Below are 26433 nucleotides of genomic sequence, written 5' to 3'. Positions count from 1 at the left end.
GCCAAATGGCATGGTGGCCTTTATTGCAAGGGGGTTGGAGTACAAGAGTAAGGAAGTCTTACAGCAATTGTACAGAGCTTTGGTGAGACCACACCTGGAATATTGTGCACAGTTCTGGTCTCCTTATCTGAGAAAGAACATACATGCCTTAGAGGCGATGCAACAAAGGTTCACACAACATTGATCCCTGGGGTGAAAGGGTTGTCCTATGAGGAGAGATTGAGCCTTATGCTCTCTGGAGTTTAGAAGAATGAGAGTTGATCTCATTGAAATATAGAAGATTCTGAGGGGGATTGACAGGATAGATGACGAGAGGTTGTTTCCCCTGGCTGGAGAGTCTAGAACTATGGGGCCGAGATGAGGAGGAATTTCTTCACTGAGGGTTATGAATCTTTGGAATTCTCTACCCCAAAGGGCTGTGGATGCTCAGTCGTGAAGTATATTCAAGGCTGAAATAGCTAGATTTTTGGACTCCAGGGGAATCAAGGGATATGGGGATCAGGCAGGAAGGTAGGGTTGAGGTTGAAGATCAGCCATGATCTTAGTGAATGGCAGAGCAGGCTCGAGGTGGCGTATGGCCTACTCCAGCTCCTAATTCTTATGCTGTTCTTATACAGGTGCTGAGGCGAATTGTAGCAATCCTAGTGACACCCCAACCCAGATCAGCAAACTTGCCACAAAACTGGAGATCGAACCGAAGACTTCTGGTCTGCATGGCTGGAGACTAACGACACTGAGTATTGCATTTACTCACTAGCCACAGGTTATAATCAGGATTTTAAAAATAGCAAGCTGGATTTGAACTTGATTTAGAAATAATCAGAAAAAGGATAGACTATGGATTCGGGATACATTAGCAAGAACATATACCTCAATATGCTCACTCATTCCTTTCTGGTAAAGCACATGCAATACCTCTGTGAAACAAAGGTGTCACATTGAATAACCCACCACACTGCACACTTTTTAAAACATTTAGTAATTGGCAGAGCTTCAGTTTATAAAAATAACTGGTCGATACATCTAGTTCGGTGCATCATGAACAAGCCTGCAAAATAAGACAGACGTTAGCATCCCTGTCCAGTTCCCATATTAGAAACGAGGATACTCGAGGATTTATTTCCAGAAACCTCAGCAGGATTAACAAAGTTCTCTCTCAATCTGACCGATCTTCCTTTGGAAGCGCTGATGTAATCTCCCCAGAGGAATCAACACAGTAACTGCACCAAAGTATTGATTATTTGAGGATAGATGGATGTAATGAACTGTGCTACTCGTGCACCCGCTCTAAATACTGAACTCAATATCATGGGAATGTGTTGCCAGCATCTAAATAGGACGACATTCAGCAGACCACTGTTCGATTGTAAAGGTAGCTGAGGACCGCTAAATTCAGCAATACATTGCAACTTTGTTGCCAGTATTTAATCAGCAAGGGGTAAAAAGATAAGTAGGCTCCCGAGGCTCATGCTAAAACTTAGGGTGCAGTCAGACAGGTGCCTAACTAAGTGCACTGCCCCACAGCATTTCTGCTGACAAAATATTTGGTGCAATTCTCATGTGAATGTTCAGGGGTTGCAATTGAGAAACCTGAGAAAGATTAAGACCCACAATGCAGTACATCATTCACATTAGGAGAGAAGACAGGATTGGACATGTATTTAGTCAACTAGGAAATGCTCTGTATTTCCTTTCACCTTTGAAATATCATTGTAAATGGTTCCTCAGACTTCCAAGTGCTGAACTGCACAGGCAGACACAGGAAAGGTGGAAGCCCCGGTCTACAAGAACACCGTCTTTCTCCAACACGCTACGGTGTGCCCCTCTCATAGGGTATCCATGGATAATATTCAATTTGCTGAATGTAGAGAACACAAATAATCAGGAATCGTTGCACTTGAACCAACAACTTTGTGCAGATCAGGAAATCCAGCTAAGCAGAGCACTTGACTTAATGAATGCACAGGTTTACATGAGGTCCCCGTTGATACGGAGGTGGTTAGAGGGTGAAATTTTAACCTGCACATGAAAATGGTTCATTCCAAAATTTTTGGGAGTCAAACCCATGTCTCTGGTCAGTGCATGCTCACACTACCCTGCACACTTGATCACCCGAGGGAAAGTCATTCAATAAATCCAACATTTGTACTTTGCAACCCTAGAGGGCTATCCTCCACATGTATCTCTTTGCCCCTCCCTTCCCCGGCGTTAACAGAAACCCACCGTATACTATGGATTATCTATCGATACCCAATCATATTTCAACCAGATATTAATCTAGTGTCTGCTTGTACATTCATTGCTTCGGGTATGTATTCCACATGTCAAGCACTCTTGGAAAAACTTGGGGAAAAAAATCTCCCAAATTTTAAGCTTGATATTGACTCTTAATTCATTCAGAATACACCAAGGAGTTAAAAACCAGCTTCACCCACAGAAATCATGTCCCAGCTTCAAGGAGAGGTTATCTGGGATATATAAATAATATAGATAACTCCTCGATGAGAAAAGGGAGAAAGAATCACTACACAAGCAGGTTGATAACAATTATCGTGGTTGCAAACTGTTGATTATTTTCTATTATATACGAAAAGTTAACAAAGTTTAACTACTGTCAGAATATAAATGAGCTGTGTTATTGATTCACTTGCTTATTTACTATTCAGTAATTAATTTGGCAGTTAAAGATTAAAATAAAATCTAGAGTAGGGTCATTCTGTAGCTTTGTGGAGATGAGGATGATCTTGTGGAGACATGGGATAGAACCGGTAGCTAAAGCAATCTTAAGATGGATTTTCTCTTCATTACTCAGGCAGGTCATTAAATTGGTCTAGAAATCAAGGCAAGTGTGAAGCAAGAGCTCACCTCCAGGAGTGATCAGGGACAAAGGATCAAAATATATACAGTCAAAATGGTAAAGACCCAACTGTAGGTCAGTGGTGATAGCATAGTTGGGTAATTGAATTCACACACAAACCAAGAAAAATTTTAAATAAGCAGACAGATTACATTAGTTTAAAGAAAAAATGACCACAAGAGCTCATGGACGCAGACAAGAGCGATAAAATGGCCTCATTTAACTGGGAAGGAAAACGCAAACATATCTGCGTACCAACTGGAAGCATATGAGACTCGAGGGGAACTGCTGCAGATATGAGGAAGACCTTAGCAGATCAGAGATGGAGAAGGAGAGACAGAATTAACATGGGTGAGAGGAGAAGGGGACACAGCCTCAAAAGGAGGTGGAGATATTGAGAAACAGCACCAATGATCGCTTGAACTGGTAGGAAAATTAATAAGTCCAATAAGTGAGGGAAAAGTTTCTTTCACCCATAATTCTGCTGGGAATATTTTCATTATAACCAATTTTTGACATCAAATTTTCAAGATTAAAGATTTAAAATTTTTTTTAAATATTGATAATTTTACTAGAACTTTTGAATCATTATGAAACCAATCAATTATGTTACTGGACGAGCAATCCAGAGGCCTGAACTAATGATCTGGAGACCAAGAGATCAAATCCCACCACGGTAGCTGGGGAATTTAAATTCAGTTAATTAAATAAATCTGGAATAAAAAGCTAGTGTCAGTAATGGTGACCATGGAACTACCAGATTGTCATCAGAAACCCATCTGGTTCACCAATGTCCTTTAGGGAAGGAAATCCGTCGTCAGTTGACTATATGTGACTCCACACCCACAGCAATGTGGTTGATTCTTAACTGCCCTATGAAATGGCTTAGCAAGCTATAAAATGTGGTTCTTCTCAAGGACAATAAATCTGGCCTTGCCGGTGACGCCCACATCCCATGATCGAATAAAAAACACACAAAAACAAACAAGTTTGCACCAAACAGCTGATTCCATCACTTCGAGATAAAGCACCGACTTTGTTTTGCGTCGATCCAATGCAAACCACGAAACTAAAAATCTGCTATTCTTAATCTTATGATCTAACCTGAAGTATAAGTATGAGAAACTGCAGGAATTAAAAATATTTTAAAATTCTGGCTACAAGGGTAAGGGGCACCAGGATGAAACATTAGAAAGGAGAAACAAGATGCACAGAGGACTGGGAGTGACAATAGCGTTAGAATAAAGAATTGGTCAGAAATAGGAGCAGCAATCAGACATGGGACAAATGCAAAGCAGTCTAAAATGGATTTGAGGTGTGTGCATGCAAATGCACGGAGTGTGGTGAATAAGATTGATGAGCTGCAGGCACAAGTCGCCATATGGGACTACAATATAGTAGCAATAATGAAGACCTGGCTCAAAGAAGGAAGATTGGGAACTTAATATTCCTGGCTACAAGGTATTCAGGAAAGATAGGGAAGGAACAAAAAGTGGATGGAAGCAGTATTGATCAAATAAACCACAGGTTGAACCTCCCTTATCCTGAACCCTCAGGACCTGGCCTGTTCTGGATAAGGGATTTTTCTGGACAAGGGATGGTCACGTTAAATTAGATGTTACAGGTACTGAGCAAGGGTATAGCGGGGCTGGCTGGCTTGGGCTGGGGGTGTGGCAGAGAGATCATGGGCGAGGGGGGGGGGGGCGGGGGGTGGATCGCAGGGTCAGGTCAGCGATTGCGGGAGTTGGCAGCGAGGAAGGACTTCAATTTGTTCATGTCGGAGTTCTGCGCATGCGCCACCCGGTGGTCGGGAATGGTTCTAGACAAGGGAGGTTCAACCTGTATTATAGGAGAGATGATGCAGTTGTGGGGCCAAAGACAGTCCAAGTGGTTAGAATTAAGGAATAATAAAAGGAGCTAATACACTACTGAGTGCATACTCTAGGCCACCAAATAATGGGAAGGAGATGGAGGAGCAAATTTACAGGCAAATCAGAAAGATGCAAGAACTACAGAGTAGTGATAATGGGGTACTTCAATTTTGCTAATATAGTCTGAGATAGTAACAGTGTAAAGGGCAAAGTGCAAGAGGAATTTTTGAAATGTGTACAAGAGAACTTTCTTGATCGGTATGTTTCCAGCCCAACGAGAAAGTAAGCAGTGCTGGATGTTGTTCTGGGGAATGAAGCAGGGCAAGTGGAGCATGTTTCAGTGAGAGCACTTTTGGGGAAACAGTGACCAGGTTTACAATAGTTAGGGAAAAGGATAAAGGTACAATCGAGCATAAAAATAGTGAACTGTAGGAGGGCTAACTTCAATGAGTTAAAAAGATATCTGGTCCAGGTGGTTTGGAGTCAAAAATTGGCAGGCAAAACTGTAATTGAACAATGGGAGGCCTTCAAAGAGGAGATGGTTTGTGCAGAGTAGCCACATTCCTATGACGGGAAAGGAAGGGCATCCAAAGCTTCCTGGGTGACTAAATATAGAGGTTAAAATGAGACAGAAAAAAAAGAGGCTTGTGACAATTGTAAGGTTCATAATACAGTAGAGAACCAAGCTGAATATAGAATGTAGAGAGGATATCTAAAAAAGGGAATGAGAAGCAAAGAGAAAGTATAATAGACTAGCTGCCAACATAAAAAGATACCTAAAAGTCTTTTATAAACACAAATAGTAAAAGTGCAGTCAAAGGGAGGGTGGAGCTGATTAGGGACCAAAAAGCTGATCTTGTGATGGCAGAGGGCATGGCTATGGTTCTAAATGAGTACTTTGCATCTGTATTCACTGGAGAGGATGCTGCAGCAAAGGAGGAGGTAGTGTCGATATTGGAGAGCATAAAAATAGAGTTAAAAGGTTAGCAGTCCTCAAAATAAAGAAGTCACCTGGTCCAGATAGAATGCATCCCCTGTTACTGAGGGGTGGAAATTTCAGGAGGTTCTGGCCACAATCTTCAATCCTCCTTCGATATGGGGGTGGTGCCAGAGGACTGGAGAACTGCAAAGGTTACACCCCTGCTTTTAAAAAAAAAGGAGGGGGTGGGGGGGGGGGGGGGGAATAAACCCAGCAACTGTAGGCCAGTCAGCCTAAAGTCGGTGGTCGGGAAACTTTTAGAGACAATAATCCGAGACAAAATTAATTGGCATTTGGAAAATAAATGAAAGTCAGCACGGATTTGTTAAAGGCAAATCGTGTTTGACTAACTTGATCGAGTTCTTTGATGAAGTAACAGGGAGGGTTGATGAGGGTAGCGCGGTTGCTATTGTGTATATGGACTTTCAAAAGGTGTTTGACAAAGTACTACGCAACAGATTTGCTAGAAAATGAGAGGCCATGGGATAAAAGGGACAGTGACAGCATGGATACAAAATTGGCTAAGAAGCAGGAAACAGGAGTGGTGAACAGTTGTTTCTCAGACTGGCGGGAAGTGCAAGACTGGTGATCTGCAGGGATTGGTATTAGGACCACTGCTCTTTTTGAAATATAAACATGACCTGGACTTGGGTATACAGGGCATAATTTCAAAGTTTGCAGATGATACGAAACTGAAATGTAGTAAACAATGAGGAGGATAGCAACAGATTTCAGGAGGACATAGACACTGGTAAAATAGGCAGACACATGCCAGATGAAATTTAACAGAAATGTGAAGTGATAAATTTTGGTCGGAAGAATGAGGCAATATAAACTAAATTGTACCATTTTTAAGGGGGTGCAGGAACAGAGACCTGGGGGTATAAATACATAAATCTTTGAAGGTGGCAGGTCAAGTTGAGAAGGCTGTTTAAAAAGCATACGTGATTCTTGGCTTTATTAATACAAAAGCAAGAAAGTTATGCTAAACCTTTACACAACAATGGTTAGGCCTCAGCTGGAGAGGCGTGTTTAATTGTGGGCACCACACTTGGGGATGATGTCAAGGCTTAGAGAGGGTGCAGAAGAGATTTACTAGAATGGTACCAAGGGTGAGGGACTTCAGTTATGGAGACTGGGGTTGTTCGCCTTAGAGCAGAGAAGGTCAAGTGGAGATTTGATAGAGGTGTTTAAAATCATGAACGGTTTTGATGGAATAAATGAGAAACTATTTCCAGTGGCAGACAGATCAGTTACTAGAGGACACAGATTTAAGGTGTTTGACAAAAGAACCAGAGGCGATATGGGGAAGCTTTTCATTTAAAAAAAAAATCACAGCGAGTTGTTGTGATCTGGAATGCACTGCCTTGAAAGGGTGCTGGAAGCAGATTCAACAGTAAGATTCAAAAGAGAATTGGATACATACTTGAAGGGGAAAGAGCAGGGGAGTGTGATTAACTGGATAGCTCTGCCAAAGAGCTAGTACAGGCACAATGAGTTGAATGGCCTCCTTCTGTGCTGTATAATTATATGATTATATGAAGAGGAGACAGTAACCAATTACAGTAGTTTACGTCACTGTTAAGAGATGAATTTCTGGAAGCAGATCCACATGATCCAAGGATATAGTTGCTTGATCAGGAGAGCAAGACCCTGAAATAGTCAGGCAAACAAGTGTCAGCATCCGGGCAACCAAATGGACAGTCAGATTACGCAACAGGCAGCCAGAGGAAAACACGTCCAGCTGAGTTTGCATCCACAACACGAGAGTCAGAAGCAGGTTACAGAATGAGACCAGAGTAGTGTGTAACATTTTGGTTTGGACCTGTATGGTCTGTTTTTGGGATACCACTGTAATGTTACATTCAGTTTAAAACTCCCATGGCCACACAGCAGCATTCTTTTCTCAACACGAAGCAAGCTGCCTGCTTCTAGTCCCAGCAAGTGTGATTTGGAATGTTAATTAGTAAACAGAGATTATGGTGGACAATCTCAAGCATTTTATGCCACTGTGATAAAATGATGTCTTTGTCATTTAAATGGCCGCACATTCTCTTATTCCATACTTGCTTAGGTAAAGCAGCTATTTGGATACCTTGTTCTCTCATCCAAAAGAAAGCATTTAAAAGTGGCAAACTTTCAAAGTAGCTCGATGACTAAACTCCCCCTCCCCCTCACTAACAAGAACATTTTGTCTTCTCTCTCAACAGAATGGGCATGCGAACTTGAGCAGCTTGCAACAGAAAGACAAGGGCAGTTCGCTTGGGATATAGCTGGATAAAAGATATTTTGCCTACAACATCGAGCGAGTTGTGTCTTGTTATTGTACCTGGAACAAGCAATTATTGGGAATTAACTAATTTTATTACCAAAACTCTATTCTGGATATCCAAGTCTATAACATTTCAATAAGTGTTTTTCAGTCTGCCTTCTGGAAAGATAGGAGAATATACATGGCGGCATGTGCGATGTTATAGCAAGGATTCTATATTACGATCCCATGCCACACTATGCTTTAATTCAATATTGGGCACTAAAAGGTAGCACTCCAGATCATATAGAATGAGAAGTCTGTTTATGTGAGTGACTGGTGTCACTGTACCCAAGAGAATATTTACTACACAATTCTAATATTTAGGACAGGGTCACATCATAGATCTCCAGTACTCCAAAATAACAAAGTGGGAGTAATTGGTGGGTCAGCTAAGGGGCCAGATCCATATCTGGAAGATTAAACCCAGTTGTAGGAATATCATATTCTTTACATCATATACAATGACACCTGATGCAAGGAGTAGGGCAGTATTCCCATGTTAAGTCTTAGTGAATGGGTAACCTAATGTGATACTGGGTGTGCTTCAACACCAGTATGATCACATGATGCAGAATGACCAGTATCCAGAGGGAGACACATTCTGTGGTCTCAATAGAGCATTTGATGTACTACTGGCCAAAGTCTGATGAGAACACTACTCATTGAAAGTAAAGAGGGTTGTTCTGCTGCTGATTTGAATGATGGAGATACTGATGCGAGACGGCGCGAGAGAGAAAGCTTGAACGATGATTCGGAACCAGGCATAGAGCTGAACCAGTAAAAGAAAGCTGGGGATGGGGGGGGGGGGAAAAGAGGAGGTGTGGTCATAGTTTCTTGCAAGATATTTTGCATAGCAACCATCAACCAGGGCAATCTAGGTATTCTAGGTCACCAAGAACTGGCAGAGGTTCAGCAGATGAAGGTTACAATAGAACATACATGTACTCAAGCCACTGAAGCATCAGGCAGATAAAGCTTGAACTAACAGGATGGTACAACAGACGATATGCATTATATATACCCAGTATATACTCCTTCACGGCAAAGTGCCAAAGGTGGGCAAAAGAAACGTTACAAAGATAGCCTCAAAGCCTCCCTGGTAAAGTGCAACATCCCTACTGACACCTGGAAGTCCCTGGCCAAAGACCGCCCAAAGTGGAGGAAGAGCATCCGGGAGGGCGCTGAGCCTCATCGCCGAGAACATGCAGAAATCAAGCGCAGGCAGCAGAAAGAGCGTGCGGCAAACCAGTCCCGTCCTCACTTTCCCTCCACGACTATATCTGTCCCACCTGTGACAGGGACTGTGGCTCTCGTATTGGACTGTTCAGATACCTAAGGACTCATTTTAAGAGTGGAAGCAAGTCTTCCTCGATTCCGAGGGACTGCCTAGGATGATGATGATAGTGGATGCTGTGCACAGCATATGTCAAGTATAGTGGATGCTGTGTATAGTATATGCCCACTACATTGGATTGTGTGTACTGTACATGCCAAATAGTGGATTTTGTTTCTGTATATAACTAGTACAGTTACATAAGAATATAAGAAAAAGGAGGTGTAGGCCATTTGGCCCCTCGAGCCTGCTCTGCCATGCAATAGGATCATGGCTGATCTGATCTTAGCCTCAACTCCCCTTCCCTGCCCACTCCCCATTACCCTAGACTCCCTTATCATTCAAAAATCTGTCTATCTCCACCTTTAACTATATTTATGATCCAGCCTCCACAGTTCTCTGGGGTAGAGAATTCCAAAGATTCACGACCCTCAGAAGAAATTCCTCCTCATTTCTGTTTTAAATGGGCAACCAGTTATACTGAAACTATGCCATCTAGTTCTAGATTCCTCCCCCTCGCCACCCACCGCCCCCATCCCCGAGGTGAAACATCATCTCTGCATCTACCCAGTCAAGCCCCCCTCAGAATCTTGTACATTTCAATAAGATCACCACTCATTCTTCAAAACTCCAATGAGTATAGGCCCAACCTTTCTTCATAAGGCAACCCCCCTTCATCTCAGGAATCAAACTAGTGAATCTTCTCTGAACTGCCTCCAATGCAATATACCCCTCCTTAAATAATGAGCTCAAAATTGTACACAATAATCCAGCTGTGGTCTCACCAACACCCTGTACAGTTGTAGCAGGACTTCCTTATTTTTATACTCTATCCCCCTTGTAATAAAGGCCAACATTCCATTTGCCTTCCTAATTACTTGCTGTACCTGCATACTAACTTTGTGTTCCATGTACAAGGGCCCCCTGATCCCTCTGTATCGCAGCATTTTGCAATTTCTCGCCATTTAAATAATTATTTGTTTTATTGTTCCTACCAAAGTGGATAACCTCACATTATATTCCATCTGCCAAATTTTTGCCCACTTAGCCTATCTATATCCCTTTGCAGATTCTTTGCGGCCTCCGCACAACTTGCTTTCCCACCTATCAGCAAATTTGGCTACATTACATACGTCCCTTCATACAAGTCATGAATATAGATGGTAAATAGTTGAGGCCCCAGCACTGATCCCTATGGCACCCCACTAGTTACAGTTATCAACCTGAAAATGACCCATTTATCCCGATTCTCTGTTTTCTGTTAGCCTATCCTCTATCCATGCTAATATATTACCCCCAAGCCTGTGAGCTCTTATCTTGTGCAGTAACCATTTATGTGGCACCTTATCGAATGCTTTCTAGAAATCCAAATACACCACATCCACTGGTTCCCCCTTATCCACCCTGCTCGTTACATCCTCAAAGAACTCCGGCAAATGTGTCAAATGTGATTTCCCTTTCCTAAAACCATGCGGACTCTGCTTGACTATTAGGATTTTCTAAATGTCCTGCTACTACTTCCTTAATAATGGACATGTTAAGCTAACTGGTCCATAGTTTCCTGCTTTCATTCTCCATCCTTTCTTAAAGGGACATTACATTTGCAGTTTTCCAATCCACTGGGATCGCTCCAGAATCCAGGGAATTTTGGTAGATTACAACCAATGCATTCACTATCTCTGCAGCCACTTCATTTAAGGCCCGAGGATGTATAGACATCGGATGTAATATATAACTGCTGCACCTCTTGATTGAGTGTGATGCTTAATTTCTTTGAATTGGCTGACCTTGAGGTTACAGCTGGAATCTGTCTGGGTGCATGCTGCAATATTCACTCAGTTGCTGTTGTAATTAAATATCCTGTGGGAATCTCCAAGGCAGCTTCTGTACATCTTGTGGTGGTTCTTTTTTTCTTGTTTCGATAAGAATATGAATATATCCCATCAAATGAATTCCACTGGCTTCAGGGAGTCTGCTCAATCTCATGTAATCACACGGAGCATTTGGAAAAGAGACAAGCTCGCACTCCGATTGACTGGGGCATGGAATCACATTCACACAATCTAGGTACCATTACCTTCACTTTTACATCATTTGCTTTATCTCTCAACAATGCTGACGTACATTTAATACAGTTACATTAGACCCTGCCTGCTGATTCCTAATTCGCAACACATCATTCCAGATCTCTGACCTCAAATCTCGATGGTGTCCCACAGCTCATTAATCTGGGCCTTCTCATCAATCTCGACTGTTCAGTAGTCCATTGATCCAAAACCTCTCCTGCTAATTCCTACTGTGGCTCATTGGCCATCAATCCAAACTCGCTCCTGCTAATCCCTACACTATTCCACAGCCCATCAAACTGGACCCTCTCCTGTACTCTATATTGCAGCAATCTGGGCCTTACACCACCAATTTCTATTGTGTTTTACATCTCGTTAATGCAGACCCCCTCCCTTCAATCCTACTGTGCTCTACAGTTTATCAATCCAGACCTTCTCTTGCTAATCGCCACAATATTCTACAGCCCATCAACCCGGACTCGCTTGCATCAACCCTGGTCTAAGACTTGATCATCAAAAATAATCCGAGTGACACTACTGAGCAGACATTTAGTTCTAACTGGAAACACCCAAGGAAAGCATCACCACTGGGTTGGATCCAGAACATGTATTCAAGCACAATAGATGTGCAAAAGATTCTAAAAAAGACGGTGGTAAATCTCACTGCATTTACATGAACTGGGCTAGAAAAGACTGGACCCAGTAAGGGCTGGGTGCTTTTACATAATAACTTCAAGTGATACAACTGTATAAGTCACAACAGCTGTCCCCTCCCAAGATGTCAGAGCTCCAGACGGAAGCGACAGCATCATTTTTACAGTTTCTAGAGACATCCTATCCTCATCACTGGCTCTGGGTACAACAGTATTGCTAACCATCCACCAAGGTCAGCAAACACATCTCAAATATTTACAATTCACAAATACCAGCCTTTCTTTGCATTCCTCTTGAAGCATCAAGTATGGTATTGTTTTAATTATAATCCTGAAAATACGACAAGAGCCAAAAAATAATCTTAAACCACAAATGCAAAATGCAAAAATGGGTTAAGACAATATTCAAGAATGAAGCAGCTGTTTAAAAACAGAATAATCTTAATAACTAAAAATCAGAATTAAACACACATTCCTTATTAATGCAGAGCCAACATATCAACATGATCACCTGAAAGCAGCGGCTGCCTCGGCCCTGTGGAACAGAATATGCTTAGTCACCAGCCGGCCTCTCCTTCCTAATAACAGCAATTGGTTCAATGAGATTTGCTTCCCCTGCTCTCCCTGACACACCGCATATCAAGAATTATCCAGCAATCCAGGGCTGCACAGGCCTCAAAGCTGAGAGAAGAAAAAACAGCAGAGACTCACAAAGCAATTCAGCATGGAACAGCTGACGTGAGCAGCCAGACTCATGTTCAGTGGAGGCCAGTCTGATCCTGCAGTACATGGAGCCTAGACAGAAGTACAGAGGGTGTATCCGGCCCCGGCACAGACCCCTTCATCGCTGCAGCTCTATCAAATAGAAAATGATGAACACACACTGCCTGGAAAGTGAATAATGTAACGGGAGCGTTTCCCAGACTTGGTCCAATCAGCTCACTCCCTGCAGCAGGTGCACATTGCTGTACTACTGCACGGGGGAGGGGGTGAAAGGGGGCTGTAGCTCCGCCTACACAGCATCACTCAGTGCTGTGTAACCTGTACTGCATCAGAGGCAGCTCCCACTGCAGAGAGCTACAGTCAGCTATTGTACAGGGCACAAGCTCCAAGAAAAGTAGCTCTGTATCCATTTGGATTGGAGCAGTTTAAATTTATCTTCTCAATTTGAAAATATTTCATTGGAAGATTCAAACCCTTTCGACAGGAGCTTCAAAATAGGATCAGTTTCCAATTTATAGCGAGTGTGTATGGTTGAATTTACACAGTACGGCAGTTATCAGAAACCACTGACTGTAGGATGTGTAGCACCACAATCAAAACCTGCACCAAGTACTAAAAGTCTCTTCATTTGGGCTCTCGGCCCAAAAGTTATTTGGTTTGTTTTTGTTTGGATACCTGACACAATCCATGGAATGGTCAGTATCGAACATTCGTGCAATGGCAGATTTGTGACCCCGATCACTATTTTCACACAGCTTGCCATCTCCCTCCCGTGGCAAAAATTAAGCCTTCCTTTAATTACCCTATTGTGGCCTGGGTGCTTGCACAATGAAATAAGATATTGGGTGGTGGAGAAGGACAAGACAAAAAGACTGGGGGAGGGGGTTTGAAGACAATGTCAGGTGGAAGGAAAGGGGTGGGTAAAGGTGCTAAAAAGACCGACAGGCCAAGACTCTTATGGAGTAAGGAGAAAGAAGCTATACACAAATCCAGATGGAAATCAAGGCGTGGGGGAGGGGTAGAGATCCAGACAGACAAAAAATAGAAGGGGTTGGAGCAGAGGCAGAGTTAGAGTCAGGCCAACCTCATTCAGGTTGTTAAAAATTCACCCCACAACAGCTTCAAGACAGAGAGAAATGTCAAAAATAGCTATTTTCACAAGCAGATTGGTAGAAATGATTAGAAATACAAGAAATGCTACTGTGATTTTAACAGCGCTAGACATTAACAACCAATCAACCTGATGACTGGCTATGCTGCTGCTGTAGAAAGCTGCCGGGCAGAGATTTGCATTCTACAATAGCCGATAATGATACCATCTCAAACAATACAGATTTGTCTATTTTATTGTTAAATTTGCAATGTTTGTCCCCCATTCTGCATGCTTCCCTGGCCTGGAGATGCCTATAAAAAAATTAGAACAATTGAAACAGCAGCTCATCAATCACCAGCAGCCATCTGTCTTCGTCTCCCTGCCCCGCCCACTGGTGACTCACAGGCTCAGTATAGTTATGCTGTATGCAATGACTCAAAATAACGATCGAGTTATACTGTGCAATGCTAGCCATAGACTGGGTTTTTTGCCTGCTATTTCCCACCAGTCACTACCTGGGAAAACCTACAATCGGCTATCTGGAGGATCAGTGGGTTCTCAGAGGTACAATACTCTCCAGTTATTTTACTTCACACTTACAATTCAAAGCCCATTCCTGTTCCCCATACCATACACTAATTAGCTCCAAGTTCACTACAATTACTAGGGTTAAAGCAGTTGTAAGAAATCATTCAAAAGGAGCCTAAATGGAATATTCTGTACCCCTTGTGAAGTGGCTTACCACTTTGGACAGTCAGTCGGAGATTAAAATTCACTAGGGAGATAGAATTGTGAACACAAAACCCCTGATTAAACACATTAGTTAGAACACCAATGGGCCATGTCATGGGGTCGCCTGTGTCAAGTTTCATCTAAATCTGCTCCTACCGAAATTACAAATCTGCATCAGCAACACTGATTAAAAGATGGAGGAAAGGCTGGTGAGCCATTTCTGTACAATGCAATCCCACATGTTCCTTGTTTTAAAATAGACTTTAAGTTGGTATTTATTTTCCATTAGCTGTCTTCAGTTAATAACCTACTTCTCATCCCAGGGCACTCGCAACAGAAATAAGCAAACCACCCTTGCATTGTCAATGGAGCAGTACAGGACACAAGATATCAAATGTCAGGTCTCCAAGAAGAAGAAACGTACCTTGTTGAAAGTGGTTAGCAGGCAGAATACACCAAAAAAAGAGACACGAGAATGGTTCAGTAAAACTGGTCCTTTTCACCTTTATTTGGTATTTAAGATAATTTGAAAGACTGCTGCACTGTAGTGATTTGCTGAGACGTCAGGATTAGTGGTCAATACTTTTCTGAAGAATTCAATCCCAAGTGCACATTCCAGTAAGTTATAGCACTGTAGGGATGGTGCTACAGTCACAAAGGAAATCAATTGCATCAGTCGTATGAACAGCAATGCATGGTGCCAATGTCTACAGGCAGAGTAGAGCAGAGGCAGGCTCAAGGATCAGGTCAGCAGCCTTGGGGTTCACAGCCTGCTGCACTGGGCAAAACATCCAACAGAACTTGCACCCAGACAGTCCCAGCCAATTAACAACAGAAGCAGATTCAGAGCCTAGTGTCATTCTCATGCATAATGGTGATGGACTGGAGCACAGGAAGCTGAATGTTGTTGACAGTGACATCTTAATTCTGTGCTGCCAATAGGGATATTTGGAATGAGAGAACCCATCGATTTTGGAAAAAGTGCCTTAATCAATAAAATCCTACAGTGATCATACCCTCAAATATTCATCTGACAAATATATCTGTGTTTAGAAGTTTAAAATTTTTCATGATGGTTATAAGTTCTTTATGAAAGAAGTTTTACATGCCCATGTCAGACATCTGACCCACCAATAACCAGCCTGCATATAGAGTTGAGATGGCTGAAACTACAACTTTCATCCCATGCTCATTTCAAGTGCATTTTTGACAACTAAAATGATGGTCTTGTCTTAACTGAACATCCCTGTTTGGCACAGAGTGTGTTTCCAATGACAATGATCTGACTTTTTAATTGTAAAGACAATAAAAATGTGCATTAAATATAATTGAATAAATGTACACTTGCTTCAGAATGTATCAAAATGAGTAGACATGCCAGATCAATATTGTTATCATGATCCTGGGCAGTGTACAAATGCTTTGCAGAGCAGGCTTCCCCATGTTCTAATCTCGACTTCTATTCTGTTAACTGCATCCATTATTCCTCTGCTGTTCTGCCAATAATAATGTTACCCTCTTCTCTGCAATTTATTGCTTTTTATCCTCTGCCATTCTGCCAATTACTTTCCCTCCTAGGTCACTGAAAGATTTGGCTCCAAATCACTGTACTAACACTAGTATGCAGGTGAAGATTAAGTCCATACATACCTGGAAAGAGCAGCGAAAAGCCACAAATTCGAAGTGTACAGCCACTCACATGAACAGCAAGGAGTGAGAAAGTCATTAAGAAAAATGTAGAATAGATGAGTGAAGGATATGAACATCTGAAATAGGAACAGGAGAAGGCCATTTGGCCCCTCGAGCCTGCTCCACCATTCCAAAAGATCATGGCTGACCTGATCATGGAATCGGTTCCACTTCCCTGCCCGCTCCCCATAATCCTTTATTCCCTTATCGCTCAAAATTCTATCTCCACCTTAAATATATTCAATGACACAGCCTCCACAGCTCTCTGAGGCAGAGAATTCCACAGATTTACAACCCTCCAATAAGAAATTCCTCCTCATCTCCATTTTAAATTATTCTGAGACTATGCCCCCGAGTTTTAGTCCCTTCCCGTCCACCCGAGTGGAAATATCCTCTCTGCATCCACCTTGTCGAGCCCCCTCATTACTGTATATGTTTCGATAAGATCACCTCTCATTCTTCAAAGCTCCAATGAGTACAGGCCCAACCTATCTTAAGTCAAACCCCTCATCTCTGGAATCAACCTAGTGAACCTTCTCTGAACACCCTCCAATGCAAGTACATCTTTCCTGAAGTACAGAGACCAAAACTGTACGCAGTACTCGAGGTGTGACCTCACCAATACCCTGTACAGTTGCAGTAGGACTTCTCTGCTTATATACTCGATTCCCCCTTGCAATAAAGGCCAACATTCCATTTGCCTTCCTGGTAACTTGCTGTACCTGCATACTCACTTTTTGTGTTTCATGCACAAGGACCCCAGGTCCCTCTCTACTGCAGCACTTTGCAATTTTTCTCCATTTAAATTATAATTTGCTGCTCTATTTTTTCTGACAAAGTGGATAACCTCACATTTTCCCACATTATACTCCATCGAGCGTCGAGAGAGGTGGGAGTCGGCGAGAGGCGGGAGTCGGCGAGAGGCAGCGGCCTATAAAGGCTCAGCAGTCGGGCAGTCCAGGGAGCGTCGAGAGAGGCGGGAGTCGGCGAGAGGCAGCGGCCTATAAAGGCTCAGCAGTCGGGCAGTCCGGGGAGCGTCGAGAGAGGCGGGAGTCGGCGAGAGGCAGCGGCCTATAAAGGCTCAGCAGTCGGGCAGTCCAGGGAGCGTCGAGAGAGGCGGGAGTCGGCAAGAGGCAGCAGCCTATAAAGGCTCAGCAGTCGGGCAGTCCAGGGAGCGTCGAGAGAGGCGGGAGTCGGCGAGAGGCAGCGGCCTATAAAGGCTCAGCAGTCGGGCAGTCCGGGGAGCGTCGAGAGAGGCGTGGCTTGTACAGCTCCAGCTGGGAGAGAAAGCAAAAAAGTAGAAAGAAATCAAAAGGTGACGTCACAGCCAAGGGGGTAAGTGATTGGCTGGTGATTAGTGAGTAGCTTTTCTTTTTCTTTCTTTTTTATATCAGTCAGTAACTTTTAACATTGTTGTTGCCAATTTAAGTGTATCTAAGGGTTAAGTCATGGCAGGGGAGCTCGGACACGTGATATGCTCCTCCTGTACCATGTGGGAACTCGGACACTTCCGGTGTCCTTGACGACGACATCTGCAGGAAGTGTATCCGCCTCCAGCTCCTGACGGACCGCGTTGAGGAATTGGAGCCGAGGGTGGATTCACTCTGGAGCATCCACGATGCTGAGAATGACGTGAGTAGCACGTGTAGCAAGTTGGTCTTACCGCAGGAGAAGGGTCCACAGCCAGCTAGGGAATGGAAGACCAGCAGGAAGAGTAGTGCAAGGAAGATAGGGCAGGGGTCCCCTGTGGTCATCCCCCTGCAAAACAGATACACTGCTTTGAGTACTGTTGAGGGGGTTGACTCATCAGGGGAGGGCAGCAGCAGCCAAGTTCATGGCACCGTGGCTGGTTCTGTTGCACAGGAGAGCAGGAAAAAGAGTGGGAGAGCGATAGTGATAGGGGATTCAATTGTAAGGGGAATAGATAGGTGTTTCTGCGGCCGCAACCGAGACTCCAGGATGGTATGTTGCCTCCCTGGTGCAAGGGTCAAGGATGTCTCGGAGCGGGTGCAGGACATTCTGAAAAGGGAGGGAGAACAGCCAGTTGTCGTAGTGCACATTGGAACGAACGACATAGGTAAAAAAAAAAGGATGAGGTCCTACGAAACGAATTTAAGGAGCTAGGACTTAAATTAAAAAGTAGGACCTCAAAAGTAGTAATCTCGGGATTGCTACCAGTGCCACCTGCTAGTCAGAGTAGGAATCGCAGGATAGCGCAGATGAATACGTGGCTTGAGCAGTGGTGCAGCAGGGAGGGATTCAAATTCCTGGGGCATTGGAACCGGTTCTGGGGGAGGTGGGACCAGTACAAAATCGGACGGTCTGCACCTGGGCAGGACCGGAACCAATGTCCGAGGGGGAGTGTTTGCTAGTGCTGTTGGGGAGGAGTTAAACTAATATGGCAGGGGGATGGGAACCAATGCAGGGAGACAGAGGGAAACAAAAAGGAGACAAAAGCAAAAGACAGAAAGGAGATGAGGAAAAGTGGAGGGCAGAGAAACCCAAGGCAAAGAACAAAAAGGGCCACTGTACAGCAAAATTCTAAAAGGACAAAGGGTGTTAAAAAAACAAGCCTGAAGGCTGTGTGTCTTAATGGAAGGAGTATCCGTAATAAGGTGGATGAATTAACTGTGCAAATAGATGTTAACAAATATGATGTGATTGGGATTAGAGATGTGGCTCCAGGATGATCAGGGCTGGGAACTCAACATCCAGGGGTATTCAACATTCAGGAAGGATAGAATAAAAGGAAAAGGAGGTGGGGTAGCAAGGAGGAGATTAATGCAATAGTTAGGAAGGACATTAGCTTGGATGATGTGGAATCTATATGGGTAGAGCTGCAGAACACCAAAGGGCAAAAAACGTTAGTGGGAGTTGTGCACAGACCTCCAAACAGTAGTAGTGATGTTGGGGAGGGCATCAAACAGGAAATTAGGGGTGCATGCAATAAAAGATGCAGCAGTTATAATGGGTGACTTTAATATGCACATAGATTGGGCTAACCAAACTGGAAGCAATACAGTGGAGGAGGATTTCCTGGAGTGCATAAGGGATGGTTTTCTAGACCAATATGTCGAGGAACCAACTAGGGGGGAGAGGCCATCTTAGACTGGGTGTTGTGTAGAGAGAGGATTAATTAGCAATCTCGTTGTGCGAGGCCCTTTGGGGAAGAGTGACCATAATATGGTGGATTTCTGCATTAGGATGGAGAATGAAACAGTTAATTCAGAGACCATGGTCCAGAACTTAAAGGCGGCTAACTTTGAAGGTATGAGGCGTGAATTGGCTAGGATAGATTGGCGAATGATACTTAAGGGGTTGACTGTGGATGGGCAATGGCAGACATTTAGAGACCGCATGGATGAACTACAACAATTGTACATTCCTGTCTGGCGTAAAAATAAAAAAGGGAAGGTGGCTCAACCGTGGCTATCAAGGGAAATCAGGGATAGTATTAAAGCCAAGAAAGTGGCATACAAATTGGCCAGAAATAGCAGCGAACCCAGGGACTGGGAGAAATTTAGAACGCAGCAGAGGAGGACAAAGGGCTTGATTAGGGCAGGGAAAATAAGAGTACGAGAAGAAACTTGCAGGGAACATTAAGACGGATTGCAAAAGTTTCTATAGATATGTAAAGAGAAAAAGGTTAGTAAAGACAAACGTAGGTCCCCTGCAGTCAGAATCAGGGGAAGTCATAACGGGGAACAAAGAAATGGCAGACCAATTGAACAAGTACTTTGGTTCGGTATTCACTGAGGAGGACATAAACAACCTTCCGGATATAAAAGGAGTCAGAGGGTCTAGTAAGGAGGAGGAACTGAGGGAAATTCTTATTAGTCGGGAAATTGTGTTGGGGAAATTGATGGGATTGAAGGCAGATAAATCTCCAGGGCCTGATGGACTGCATCCCAGAGTACTTAAGGAGGTGGCCTTGGAAATAGCGGATGCATTGAGTCATTTTCCAACATTCCATTGACTCTGGATCAGTTCCTATCGCGTGGAGGGTAGCCAATGTAACCCCACTTTTTTAAAAAAGGAGGGAGAGAGAAAACAGGGAATTATAGACCAGTCAGCCTGACCTCAGTAGTGGGTAAAATGATGGAATCAATTATTAAGGATGTCATAGCAGCGCATTTGGAAAGAAGTGACATGATTGGTCCAAGTCAGCATGGATTTGTGAAAGGGAAATCATGCTTGACAAATCTTCTGGAATTTTGAGAGGATGTTTTTAGTAGAGTGGACAAAGTTGATGTGGTATATTTGGACTTTCAGAAGGCTTTCGACAAGGTCCCACACAAGAGATTAATGTGCAAAGTTAAAACACATGGGATTGGGGGTAGTGTGCTGACGTGGAGTGAGAACTGGTTGTCAAGACAGGAAGCAAAGAGTAGGAGTAAATGGGTACTTTTCAGAATGGCAGGCAGTGACTCGTGGGGTACTGCAAGGTTCTGTGCTGGGGCCCCAGCTGTTTACATTGTACATTAATGATTTAGACGAGGGGATTAAATGTAGTATCTCCAAATTTGCGGATGACACTAAGTTGGGTGGCAGTGTGAGCTGCGAGGAGGATGCTATGAGGCTAGAGTGACTTGGATAGGTTAGGTGAGTGGGCAAATATGCATGGCAGATGACGTATAATGTGGATAAATGTGAGGTTATCCACTTTGGTGGTAAAAACAGAGACACAGACTTTTATCTGAATGGTGACAGATTAGGAAAAGGGAGGTGCAACGAGACCTGGGTGTCATGGTACATCAGTCATTGAAGGTTGGCATGCAGGTACAGCAGGCGGTTAAGAAAGCAAATGGCATGTTGGCCTTCATATCGAGGGGATTTGAGTACAGGGGCAGGGAGGTGATGCTACAGTTGTACAGGGCCTTGGTGAGGTCACACCTGGAGTATTGTGTACAGTTTTGGTCTCCTAACTTGAGGAAGGACATTCTTGCTATTGAGGGAGTGCAGCGAAGGTTCACCAGACTGATTCCCGGGATGGCGGGACTGACCTATCAAGAAAGACTGGATCAACTGGGCTTGTATTCACTCGAGTTTAGAAGAATAAGAGGAGACCTCATAGAAACGTTTAAAATTCTGACAGGTTTAGACAGGTTAGATGCAGGAAGAATGTTCCCAATGTTGGGGAAGTCCAGAACCAGGGGTCACAGTCTAAGGATAAGGGGTAAGCCATTTAGGACCGAGATGAGGAGAAACTTCTTCACCCAGAGAGTGGTGAACCTGTGCAATTCTCTACCACAGAAAGTTGTTGAGGCCAATTCACTAAATATATTCAAAAAGGAGTTAGATGAAGTCCTTACTACTAGGGGGATCAAGGGGTATGGCGAGAAAGCAGAAATGGGGTACTGAAGTTGCATGCTCAGCCATGAACTCATTGAATGGTGGTGCAGGCTAGAAGGGCCGAATGGCCTACTGCTGCACTATTTTCTATGCCAAATTTTTGCCTACTCACTTAACCTGTCTATATCCTTTTGCAGATTGTTTGTGTCCACCTCACAATTTGCTTTCCCGCTCATCTTTGTATCATCAGCAAACTTGCTACATTATACTTGGTCCCTTCATCCAAGTCATTAATATAGATTGTAAATAGTTGAGGACCCAGCACCGATCCCTGCAGCACCCCACTAGTCAATGTTTGCCAACTGGAAAAGAACCCATTTATCCCGACTCTCTGTTTTCTGTTAATTAGCCAATCCTCTATCCATGCTAATATATTACCAGAAACCAGTGAACTTTTATCTTGTGCAGTCACCTTTTATGTGGCACCTTATCGAATGCCTTCTGGAAATCCAAATACACCACATCCACTGGTTGCCCCTTATCCACCTTGCTCGTTACATACTCAAAGAACTCCAGCAAATTTGTCAAACATGATTTCCCTTTCATAAAACAATGCTGACTCTGCTTGATTTGTAAAAGCATGATTCAATGTCCTGCTACTGCTTCCTTAATAATGGACTTCAGCATTTTCCCCAACAACAGATATTAGGCTAACCGGTCTTTCGTTTCCTGCTTTCTTTCTGCCTCCTTTTTTAAAATAGGGGCGTTACATTTTCTGTTTTCCAATCCGCTGTGGCCTCCCTAGAATCCAGGGAACTTTGGTCGATTACAACCAATGCATCCACTATCTCTGCAGCCACTTCTTTTAAATCTCTGGGATGCAAGCCATCAGGTCCAGGGAACTTGTACATAAGAACATAAGAATTAGGAACAGGAGTAGGCCATCTAGCCCCTCGAGCCTGCTCCGCCATTCAACAAGATCATGGCTGATCTGGCCATGGACTGAGCTCCACTTACCCGCCCGCTCCCCATAATCCTTAATTCCCTTATTAGTTAAAAATCTATCTATCTGTGACTTGAATACATTCAATGAGCTAGCCTCAACTGCTTCCTTGGGCAGAGAATTCCACAGATTCACAACCCTCTGGGAGAAGAAATTCCTTCTCAACTCGGTTTTAAATTGGCTCCCCCGTATTTTGAGGCTGTGCCCCCTAGTTCTAGTCTCCCCGACCAGTGGATACAACCTCTCTGCCTCTATCTTGTCTATCCCTTTCATTATTTTAAATGTTTCTATAAGATCACCCCTCATCCTTCTGAACTCCAATGAGTAAAGACCCAGTCTACTCAATCTATCATCATAAGGTAACCCCCTCATCTCCAGAATCAACCTAGTGAATCGTCTCTGTACCACCTCCAAAGCCAGTATATCCTTCCTTAAGTAAGGCGACCAAAACTGCACGCAGTACTCCAGGTGCGGCCTCACCAATACCCTATACAGTTGCAGAAGGACCTCCTTGCTTTTGTACTCCATCCCTCTCACAATGAAGGCCAACATTCCATTCGCCTTCCTGATTACCTGCTGCACTGCAAACTAACTTTTTGGGATTAATGCACAAGGACCCCCAGATCCCTCTGCACCGCAGCATGTTGTAATTTCTCCCCATTCAAATAGTATTCCCTTTTTTTGTTTTTTTTCCCCCAAGGTGGATGACCTCACACTTTCCGACATTGTATTCCATCTGCCAAACCTTCGCCCATTCGCTTAACCTATCTAAATCTCTGCAGCCTCTGTGTCCTCTACACAACCTGCTTTCCCACTAATCTTTGTGTCATCTGCAAATTTTGTTACACTACACTCTGTCCTCTCTTCCAGGTCATCTATGTATATTGTAAACAGTTGTGGTCCCAGCACCGATCCCTGTGGCACACCAATAACCACCGATTTCCAACCCGAAAAGGATCCATTTATCCCGACTCTCTGCTTTGTTAGCCAGCCAATTCTCTATCCATGCTAATACATTTCCACTGACCCCACGTACCTTTATCTTCTGCAGTAACCTTTTGTGTGGCACCTTATCGAATGCCTTTTGGAAATCTAAATACACCACATCCATCGGTACACCTCTATCCACCATGCTCGTTATATCCTCAAAGAATTCCAGTAAATTAGTTAAACATGATTTCCCCTTCATGAATCCATGTTGCTTCTGTTTGATTATTTTACCGATTACTACTTCTTTAGTGATAGTGATTGCATTAAGTTCCTCCCTCCCTATAGCCCCTTGATTATCCATTATTGGGATGTTTTTAGTGTCTTCTACCATGAAGACTGATACAAAATATTTGTTCAAAGTCTCTGCCATTTCCCCGTTCCTCATTAATTCCCCAGTCTCATCCTCAATGGGACTAACATTTATTTTAGCCACTCTTCCTTTTTTATATACCTGTAGAAACTCTTACTATCTGTTTTTATATTTCATGCTAGTTTACTTTCATAATCTATCTTCCCTCTCTTCATTAAGCAGCTTGTAGGCCACAGAGAAAAGTAATGAGCAATAAATCCAGTGACAGTGTGGTATATAATACAGCTCAAATTATTAGCTGGGACTAAGAGGTGCAGTCATTTAGACGATGGCCTTTTACTCCTAGGACCTGAATTTGATGAGTCAGTTTGCTGGCTAAAAGGGTCCTACTTTGTAATGCATTGGAGAACTGAAAAAAAAAGTGTCACATTGGTGCAGTAAAGATTAGTTATGAGGTTGGCAGTTTGGCGCAACATTTGATAGGTACAGAATAAAACCCTGCTCTAACTGCTATAACTGACATGTAAATGGTTGATAAGTGTTAATCATGGCTCAGTGGGTAGCACTCTCGCCCGAGTCAGAAGGTTGTGGGTTCAAGTCCCACTCAGAGATTGGAGCACAAAAATGTAGGATGACACTCCAGTGCAGTACACTCCAGGGGCGTGCTGCACGGTCAGAGGTGGTCTTTCGGATGAGACGTTAAACCGAGGCCCCGTCTGCTCTCGCAGGTGGATGCAAAAGATCCTGTGGCACTATTTCTTAGAAGAGCAGAGGAGTTATCCCCAGTGTCCAAGTCAATATTTACCCTTCAATCAGCATCTAAAACAGATTATCTGGTCATTATCACATTGCTGTTTGTGGGAGCTTGCTGCATGCAATTTGGCTACCCCATTTCCTACATTACAACAGTGACTGCAGTTCAAAAAGTACTTGGAGTATTCCATTCTCCAGCACATACTACACCTGGAGCACTAAAGCTAGAAAAAAATGTCACAATTAGCATCAGTTGAAAACAGATTCACCCAGCATCACTCCATTTAGTTCTAGTAACTGTGTATTTTGTCTAATTTCACACGATCATATCACTATAGGAGATTAGAGTCATGGTGATACAATCCATCCTTGTTGTACATCTTTTCCTATCTCAAACTGTATTTTCACGGTTTTATCTGATCACTGCACTAATCTTGAACTAAGCTCATCAAAGAACAACCGGATGGTTATGAAATAGCTTGACATGGCCGATGAATCAAAAGCATGAGAAGAAAGGAGCCACTACATGCATAGAATGCTTAAATGGCTAAATTTCTTGAATTAAATGGTCAATTAGGCTTGCACTTTCAATTCGAGGCAGTGAGTTAAAGCTCTGTTCCAAGAAGGTTTCGCTGTCTGAGCAAGACCATCGGGTTGCATCAATCAGAAGTAGACGAAGGTAGCAGTGTGCACATTGGTTAAACATGTGTCTGAATGTGAACACTAGCTGAATCTGTAGTGGGGAAAATGCTTAAAACTATTAAGGAAGAAATAGTGGGACATCTGGATAGGAATAGTGCAATCAAGCAGACGCAACATGGATTCATGAAAGGGAAATCATGTTTAACTAACTTACTGGAATTCTTTGAGGATATAACGAGCATGGTGGATAGAGGTGTACCGATGGATGTGGTGTATTTAGATTTCCAAAAGGCATTCGATAAGGTGCCACACAAAAGGTTACTGCAGAAGATAAAGGTACGCGGAGTCAGAGGAAATGTATTAGCATGGATAGAGAATTGGCTGGCGAACAGAAAGCAGAGAGTCGGGATAAAGGGGTCCTTTTCCGGTTGGAAATCAGTGGTTAGTGGTGTGCCACAGGGATCAGTGCTGGGACCACAACTGTTTACAATATACATAGATGACCTAGAGGAGGGGACAGAGTGTAGTGCAACAAAATTTGCAGATGACACTAAGATTAGTGGGAAAGCGGGTTGTGTCGAGGACTCAGAGAGGCTGCAAGGAGATTTGTATAGGTTAAGCGAATGGGCTACGGTTTGGCAGATGGAATACAATGTCGGAAAGTGTGAGGTCATCCACCTTGGGGAAAAAAAACAGTAGAAGGGAATATTATTTGAATGGGGAGAAATTACAACATGCTGTGGTGCAGAGGGACCTGGGGGTCCTTGTGCATGAATCCCAAAAGGTTAGTTTGCAGGTGCAGCAGGTAATCAGGAAGGCAAATGGAATGTTGGCCTTCATTGCGAAAGGGATGGAGTACAAAAGCAGGGAGGTGTTGCTGCAACTGTATAAGGTATTGGTAAGGCCGCACCTGGAGTACTGCGTGCAGTTTTGGTCACCTTACTTAAGGAAGGATATACTAGCTTTGGAAGGGGTACAGAGACGATTCACTAGGCTGATTTGAGAAATGAGGGGGTTAACTTATGATAGATTGAGTAGACTGGGTCTTTACTCGTTGGAGTTCAGAAGGATGAGGGGTGATCTTATAGAAACATTTAAAATCATGAAAGGGATAGACAAGATAGAGAGAGGTT

At 43.4% G+C, this 26433-nt stretch overlaps 1 protein-coding gene across 8 annotated transcripts in view; it reads right to left on the bottom strand.

The window, feature by feature from the left end:
• mtmr4 (myotubularin related protein 4) overlaps nucleotides 1–26433 on the bottom strand; it is a 198502-nt gene that overhangs the window by 105536 nt on the left and 66533 nt on the right. For 3 of the 8 annotated variants that reach the window (XM_070857243.1, XM_070857248.1, XM_070857249.1), the window contains exon 1: nucleotides 12785–12951. The exons of 4 other annotated variants lie outside the window; for them this stretch is intronic. In XM_070857243.1, coding sequence (XP_070713344.1) covers nucleotides 12785–12829 — 45 coding nt within the window. In that variant the 5' untranslated portion in view covers nucleotides 12830–12951. Of the gene's footprint in view, nucleotides 1–12784; nucleotides 12953–26433 lie in introns of those variants that run through there. One more of the 8 variants, XM_070857247.1, reaches the window with a different exon arrangement.

The sequence above is a fragment of the Pristiophorus japonicus genome, chromosome 16 (assembly GCF_044704955.1).
Source record: "Pristiophorus japonicus isolate sPriJap1 chromosome 16, sPriJap1.hap1, whole genome shotgun sequence".
Taxonomy (NCBI): Eukaryota; Metazoa; Chordata; class Chondrichthyes; family Pristiophoridae; genus Pristiophorus; species Pristiophorus japonicus.
This window is presented reverse-complemented; position numbering and strand designations above follow the sequence as displayed.